General features: G+C 33.1%; 1 protein-coding gene across 1 annotated transcript; it reads right to left on the reverse strand.

Moving 5' to 3' along the window:
• Nucleotides 1-784: 784 nt before the first annotated feature.
• On the reverse strand, nt 785-2,929 carry LOC105114752 (tubulin beta chain-like). The gene is made up of 3 exons (XM_011011413.1): nt 2,298-2,929; nt 1,848-2,117; nt 785-1,662 (listed from the first exon to the last, which is right to left on the reverse strand). The coding sequence occupies exons 1-3, from the start codon at nt 2,689-2,691 to the stop codon at nt 992-994; spliced, it is 1,335 nt and encodes a 444-aa protein (XP_011009715.1). The 5' UTR covers nt 2,692-2,929; the 3' UTR covers nt 785-991.
• Nucleotides 2,930-8,463: the final 5,534 nt, after the last annotated feature.

Raw genomic sequence — 8,463 nt, forward strand, 5'->3', positions numbered from 1 at the left:
AAGATACACATGAAAGCATGAGAACTTGATGCCATCAGTAACCACATTCACATCGTCAAAAGATCAAAAAGATACAAGATGACCAATCTACAATGAACAAGCCAAGCTAATGCACAAATCAAACTGCTGAAGAACTGCCGGTGGCTGTCCTCCTTGTTGGTGTGGAAGAGGAACAAGCCATGGCAGAAATTAACTCCACTTAATTTAGTACGTAGCTAGAATTGCTCTATGTTCTCCACTTCATTTAGCACGTAGCTAGAATTGCTCTATGTTTCTTGTTGTTTAATGGTAGATTCAGCAGTTGGACTCTGGTTAGAAAGAGAGGGAAAAGGAGGCAATTTTTGTTGAAATTTTGGAACCATGGAAAATGCAAGTAGAGATGGACAATGTTGGGTGTGAGCTCATATGGTGGGCTCGGGCTACCATATCTAAGCCTATGCATCTTGGTAAAAGTTGTTTTTGAATCTTTCGGGCTATTAAATGGGAGTTTATTACATAGTAAAATGAAAGAATTTGAAAAAAAAGAGAGTTGTACATGGGTATATGTATGTATTTCATACATGCAATTGGATCCCGAATCCGAGCAGCATAGGCTGCAGCAAATCTACTGCTGCTCTCCATTTGGACAGGATATGAGGCTAGTTGATTGATAAAAGCAAAAGAAGGTATTTTGCAATATAAATGCTTAAATTGAAGAATGCAGGCTACTCATCACCTGGTTCTACATTTTTTTCGACAAACTAGAAGGCCAAAAACAGCCTGATACAAGAGGTTTTATGCCTTGTTCTCTTGAAGCAAGTTAATAGAGTGGCTAATGCAGAGCAGCACTACTACAATACCATTGCTCTTATTGAGAGAGTCATTCTTTGGGAATGCATGTAAATCACACAAACATTTATCACTGTCTTCGCAACATTTGAAATATAAAAACAAAATCCTATCGATTTACTGCAGCACGCAGCATACGAAGCAGCAAAATAGCTGAACACCTTCAGTTTTCGACTCCATCCTCCTCCTCATACTCAATATCTTCTTCAGTAGTGGCATCTTGGTATTGTTGATACTCAGCAACAAGATCATTCATGTTGCTCTCAGCTTCAGTGAACTCCATTTCATCCATTCCTTCCCCTGTGTACCAATGCAAGAAGGCCTTTCTCCTAAACATTGCTGTGAACTGCTCACTCACTCTCCTAAACATCTCCTGTATGGAAGTTGAATTGCCAACGAAGGTTGAAGCCATTGAAAGCCCTTTTGGTGGGATATCGCAAACACTAGACTTCACATTGTTTGGTATCCATTCCACAAAGTAAGACGAGTTTTTGTTCTGCACATTGATAATTTGCTCATCGACTTCTTTTGTACTCATTTTGCCTCTAAACATAGCTGATGCTGTGAGGTAACGCCCGTGTCGAGGATCAGCTGCACACATCATGTTCTTGGCATCCCACATTTGTTGGGTGAGCTCAGGAACAGTGAGAGAGCGGTACTGCTGTGATCCTCTAGATGTCAGAGGAGCAAACCCCACCATGAAAAAGTGAAGCCTTGGGAATGGGATTAAGTTCACAGCTAGTTTTCTCAGGTCTGAGTTAAGCTGACCCGGAAAGCGCAAGCAACAAGTAACACCACTCATCGTTCCTGAAATCAGATGATTCAAGTCTCCAACTGGAAAAGCAGGAAAATAACTATTCATCAAAGGCAGTTTCAGAGAAAAATAATCGGTTTAGAAATGTCAAAACCAAAACCAAAATTATAAATCTTATATGGTTGCATGGTTTAAAATCTAATCTAAATCTAAAACCACTCTAATGCTTCGTGACTGAAGTTTTGTAATATTTTAATCTACTTACAGCTTGGGGTATTGAGTTTGAGAGTCCTGAAGCAGATATCATAGAGTGCTTCATTATCAAGAACCATACATTCATCAGCATTCTCTACAAGTTGATGAACAGAAAGGGTAGCATTGTAAGGCTCCACGACTGTGTCCGACACTTTGGGAGATGGGAACACAGAGAATGTGAGCATCATTCTATCCGGGAACTCTTCTCTGATTTTTGAAATCAGCAAAGTTCCCATTCCAGACCCAGTTCCCCCACCAAGGGAGTGGCATACTTGAAATCCTGCAACATTGATCAGAAAAACAGTTCATATATTTTTAAGTCCACTAAGATTAATTTTCAGGGAAAATGTTGCCTAATCTACCAAGCTCATGAGCAATTTAGCAATCCTTATATCCGACAAAAACAGCAATGCAGGATTATGAAAAAACAAATTTCTTTCTGAATTTTATGTCAACCAACCTTGTAAGCAGTCACAATTCTCAGCCTCTTTCCTGACAACATCAAGGACTGAATCAATCAGCTCAGCACCCTCGGTGTAATGGCCTTTAGCCCAATTGTTTCCTGCCCCCGATTGCCCGAACACGAAATTATCAGGCCGGAAAATCTGCCCATATGGACCGGTCCTGACGCTGTCCATGGTGCCAGGCTCAAGGTCCATAAGAACAGCCCGTGGCACATACCTGCCGTTACTAGCCTCATTGTAATACACATTCACTCTCTCTAGCTGTAAGTCCGTCTTTCCGATGTACTGGCCGGTGGGATCAATCCCATGTTCATCGCAAACCACCTCCCAGAATTTTGATCCAATTTGGTTCCCACATTGCCCTCCTTGAATGTGAAGAATCTCACGCATGGTGGTCTAATAGGAAGCTCGTAGCCCGAGGGCAAAATGGGAGTAGTGTTGAGATATTATAACAGAAAACTGAACTCTCCCTGAAGGGGCTTGAAATGGAGGAGTCACGGTGGGGTTATTTATACACAGAAAACAAAAAGATCCTCCATTTCCTCTTGTGAGAATTACATGAACGTCCTTGGCTTGTGATGTTGAGATGAAGGGTGAGGATTAGAATTTGGGTGAGTGATCGGACGGTTGAAGATTGTCCGTCTGGCTAAAGATGGCCCGAGTGCTGTCCGTTAATGGGGGGATTTATGGTCTGAATAGTTGCCATTTGGTGGTGGAGGCTGCAGCATTGCCGGCTTAAGAGGCCTACATTTTGTCACTTTTGGCAGCAAATAAAGATAGCATAGTAGTTGATGTCGTGGTTCCTTGCTTAGGTGACAATGTGCTTCATTACAAAGTGACAACCAAATTTAGAAGATGAGTTTTGCCTTACTAGGCCGACTCTTGTCCATTCTTCTTTACGTTGTCCTTCTAATTTAGCATTACTAGGATAGTAATATCCCCATGACTTAGTCAAATTATTAGATCAATTTAGTGGTTTTTTTTTTTTTTTTTACATTATGAGTTTATAGATTAAGTCAACAAAGTATATAACAATATATTTATAGACTTAAGTAAGAAACAAATATAGACAAAATAGCCTAACATGATTAGATATACTCTATTAAAATCAGATAATATAGATATTGCAAACGATGATGAGTGAAAAATTCTAAAAAATAAATATCATTAATCGAGTGGTAGATTGATAATTTAGAAACCTAGTTAACCCGACCTATTTATACACCATATGCTTGTTTTATCTTTATATTTGATAGTTTGTATATTGAGAATTTATTTTTATTTTATTTAGAAATGCTTCAATTCCAAAGCTTTTGTTAGTAAGTTTTTTATTAGATTTCTTTAATATAACAAAAAATAATTTATTTTTTAACCGTAAGGAAAATGATAGGTAATTAGAATTTAATGGCGATGCATCATAATATCAAAATTACACTTAGCATCAAAGATGTCATGTTATCTATAATTCACTATAGTTCACATTATAAGTTTTCTTTTAATTACATCCTTATGAAAATTAAGAATATAAAATTAATTCATGAATATCTATAATATCCATAAAGTAAATTAGTTCAGCCTCGTATATCTAACCCATTTAAATCCAAAAAAAAAGGGATCAGTATCAGAAGTTGAGTTATCTACCATCTAACCCATTTAAATCCAAAAAAAAAGGACCAGGTTTATTATTTATAAAATATCAGAAATTGAGTTATCTACAATTATAATTATAAACTTAAACTCAACACAACTATATTCATGAATACCTCCATAAAATTCATATATTTTATTTTATTATATGTACAATGTCCTAATTAATCCACAAGTGTTAAAATACATTAAATTTAATTAATTCTTAACTAACGATTCTAAAGTTTTCAAAAAACGTATCACATGCCAAAAAAAAATAATTCATACCAAAAGAACAATTCAAAGCAAAATATTGAATAAGGGTATAGCATAGACATAATAAATGCATCAAGGATTATGTCATACTTATATAATCTCATTTTCTTTTTATTATTTGGATATTTTTTATCCACGTACAAGGAGTAACATTTCAAGGCCGTGCCAAATTATCTAATTTGATTATTATTTTTTATATATCTTGTGTAATTCTAAAAAAAAAAATTAATCATTCCCACATGAGAAAGGCTACATTTTTATTTTTCCATAATTTTAAAAAAGCTATTATAAAATACACATGTTAAATATTCAAAATAACATAATAAATCCTATGATCCACTATCCAAATATTATACTGAAAAGAAAAGATGTGGGCTATTATGTTGGGATTATGTTAGGCATGATAGCAAGGATTCAAATTTTATCGAGTTAGAAGTAGATTCATCTATATATATTAGTTATTCCACTAAGAATCATCTACCAAAATCCTCTTTTTCAAAGAGATTTTTATCTCATCAATCTTGACTAAGATGTTGAAATTTGCCACATTTGTAAAGAGGATATCCATTATATTAAGGGGTGGAGCTAGGAATATTTTTTTTTTTGGAGCCAAAACTAATATAACAATTTTTTTAATTTATCATATATGAGTTGCATACATAAAAAGAATGTATTATCTAGTTTTATGCAAAGAAAAATATACAAGGATACAAAGTTTGCTACAAATAAGATAAGTAATGTAAAAATTTACCACAAATATAGAATAATTTTTATAATATATTCATTATTTTAATTTTGCTAGTCATCATACCTATCAAATATAAACATACAAAGTTTATAAAAAATATTGGCTAAAATGAAACATTATTTATGTTTGTAAATTTTAATTGTATTTGTCGTTCTTTCATGGAATAGAAATCATTTATTATTATATCTATTGAAAATCTTTCAGCAACCTCTTTTCCTATATAAACAATTAAATAATCAACACGAAAATCATTTTTCATTTGATTGTAAAGTCTTGTTTTAATAATCTTTATCTGAAAAAACTCGTTTAATAGTTTCTGTTGAAATTGAAAAAGTCAAAATAACTTGAATCAATCTGTTAATTAATAGAAAATTTTTTTATTTTCCAATTTCTACCAATCCTTGGCATGAGTTTGCAATAGATGATAAATTCTTAAACTCTGGATGATTGAGTACATTAAGTTCCTAATGTTGCAACTGAAATCTTAATCGAAATTTTTATTAGTTAGAAAAATCTTTAGGATATAACTTATTAACAAGCTTGCATATATTTTTAACACTTATTGATTTATAGGCGTTTTTAGGATCCAAAGTTGCACTCATCATAAAAGGCTTGGTCACCTACTCTCTAAATCTATCATTTAGCTCTTATAATTATCAATCAATTGTAGCTGCAAATATATCAACTCGATAATGATGCTCAATTATTGGTAAATTTTTTTATAGTGAGATCGTCCAACATTAGAAAAAGAAGTATCCATATTAGAAATTTGAATGTCTTGTGATTAGTACTTAAAAGTGCATTTTTATCATGATTTTATATCATCATTTTGCATTTGAAGTATCAATAACTCCTTAACTAAAACATGTTTTATAATAATATATCTAATAATATAAGATACCTTTAATTTATGGTAAATGTTCATTTTAAATGCAGGCCTATCACATAAATGAAAATATTGACTGATGACTTTAAGAACTTAAATTGCAAGGGCAAAAAGATGACCAAAATTAGAAAAGAGATGTCGGTGCAATCCAAACCAGAACACTGTTTGGTCACGTACATCAAGTGGTAGACTTTGTAGGGTATCCTCATCATTTTCAGAAAATATGGCCGAAGAAGATAATCAATCACTTCATAATGAGAATAATGAGAATAACCGTGCTAGAACACTTAGAGACCACATGAATCCCACAAGAACAAGTGCACCATCATGCATAGTTTTTCCTCCTGATGCATCTCATTTTAATTTTAAACCAGGTATTATTCAACTTTTACCTTCTTTTCATGGTTTGGAATTGGAAAATCCATACTTGCATTTAAGGGAATTTGAGGAGGTGTGCAACACATATAATAATTTAAATTGTAGCATGAACACCATCAGATTAAAGCTTTTTCCTTTTTCATTAAAAGATAAAGCTAAAACATGGCTACAAAATTTAAGACCAGGATCCATTCGTGCTTGGGATGAAATGCAACAACAGTTTTTAAAGAAGTTTTTTCCATCTCATAGAACAAACTCTTTCAAAAGACAAATCACTACTTTCACTCAAAAACCAGGAGAAACATTTTACCAATGTTGGGATAGGTATCGAGACTTGCTTAGTACTTGCCCTCATCATGGTTTTGAAACATGGAGATTGGTTTCACATTTCTATGAAGGGTTAACACCTAAAGATAGGCAAATGGTTGAATTGATGTGCAATGGAACTTTTGAAGATAAAGACCCTGATGAAGCAATGGAGTACTTAGACTTGTTAGCTGAAAATGCTCAAAATTGGGACACCGCGGGTACTTATGAGGCACCGAGTAAAACTCAACCTCATACATCTAGTGGAGGTATGTACAACCTTAGGGAAGATCATGACCTTCAAGCCAAGTTTGCATCTTTAGCTAGAAAAGTCGAGGCACTAGAATTGAAAAAGAGTGGTCAATTAAAATCTGTTGAAAACATTGTGTGTCAAATCTGTGAAACAAATGAACACTCAACCAACGATTGTCCAACCTTGCCTTCTTTTAAGGAATGTCTCCATGAACAAGCCCATGCTTTAAACAGTTTTCAAAGGGCCAACCACAACCCATACTCCCAAACATACAACCCTGGTTGGAGAAATCACCCAAATTTCAGTTGGAAGAGTGAGAACAACAATGCACAAACTTCACAACCACCGTTTCAAGCACACCATAATTTCCAAAATTCTCATGGATATGCACCTCCTTATGCTCCACCTCCTAGAAGAAATCTTGAGGAAACATTGCATGCATTCATTGAAAAGCAAGAGACAATCAATACTCAACTTGCTCAAAACATGACAGATTTTAAAGATACTCTTGCAAAATTAACATCTGCTCTCAGTTTCCAAGAGATAGGTAAGTTTCCATCTCAACCACAACAAAATCCTAAGGGGCAATACAATGCAAATGCAAGTAGTTATGGAAGTCAACACATGGATCAAGTCAAATCAGTCACTACTCTACGCAGTGGTAAGGTTATTGAAAAACCCTCTCTTGAACCTTATGAGAAAGATGATGAGAAATCTTTTAGTTTAACACTTGAAGTTTTAGTGTACTAAAATCTGCTCCTTTTTTTGGAGGTTTTTAAGTTTTGGCTCTAAACTTTATTTTTTTCATGTTTCAGTTCCTAAATATTAAGAGAGAAGAGATAAAGTATTTAGTTAGCCCTAATTTAACCATAATAAAAGTTAATCTTGGTGTTAATGAACTCATCTTAGAGAGAGGAGTTCAATGAATGTATTGTTGGCTTTTAAACATTCTCGATAAAAATAACAAAAAAAGATTATGGTTCTGGAATGTGTTTTTTTTTTAATTTGGATAGTTTTTATTTTATTTTAGAATGATTTAGATAATATCTTTAGAACATACTAAAAATTAAGTTTTGAAAGTAAAAAAATTCAGTTTTCCATCAATTAGAGTTTATTAAAAAAAAAATTATATCAACTGATACAATGTTTGCTAAAACGTTTTTGTTAATAGACGGGAGGTTACTCTGTATGCTAACTCAACTAAAAATAGTAGCGCTAGGTGTGCAGGCTTGGTCGAAGTCCAAGCACACCTGGACTTTCTTCTGTTGAGGCCTAATAAGTTTGCCTTGGAAAGCTTTTTTTTAAAAAAAAAATAAAAATAAAAATAAATATATATTAAAATTATTAAAAACAATTATTAAAAAAATCATTTGAGTATGTTACATTTTTTTGAATAAAATTATATGTTTTGATGGTTATATTTTCAATAATATTTTTTAATAATTTTACACAAGTCTAATATGCAATAAGTAGATGTGATATATTCTCTAAAAGCTTGAAATTTGCTAAGCTTTATAAGGCAAGGAAGTTAATAATCAAAAACTTACATGACTAGTACTTAAAAATGTATTTTTATCAAGGTTTTATATCATCATTTTGCACTTGAAGTATCAATAACTCCTTAACTAAAACATGTTTTATAATAACATATCTAATAATATAAGATACCTTTAATTTATGGTAAATATT

The sequence above is a fragment of the Populus euphratica genome, unplaced genomic scaffold, assembly GCF_000495115.2.
Source record: "Populus euphratica unplaced genomic scaffold, PopEup_1.0 scaffold574.1, whole genome shotgun sequence".
In the NCBI taxonomy this organism is placed as follows: domain Eukaryota; kingdom Viridiplantae; phylum Streptophyta; class Magnoliopsida; order Malpighiales; family Salicaceae; genus Populus; species Populus euphratica.

Bases quoted from the DNA above. Each gene is read 5' to 3' on its own strand.
- LOC105114752 (XM_011011413.1), bottom strand. From the start codon at position 2,691: ATGCGTGAGATTCTTCACATTCAAGGAGGGCAATGTGGGAACCAAATT. The intron at 2,118-2,297 runs GTTGGTTGACAT...TCAATGTTGCAG, and splicing joins GAATTGTGACTGCTTACAAG to GATTTCAAGTATGCCACTCC. The intron at 1,663-1,847 runs GTAAGTAGATTA...CTGCTTTTCCAG, and splicing joins CAAACTCAATACCCCAAGCT to TTGGAGACTTGAATCATCTG.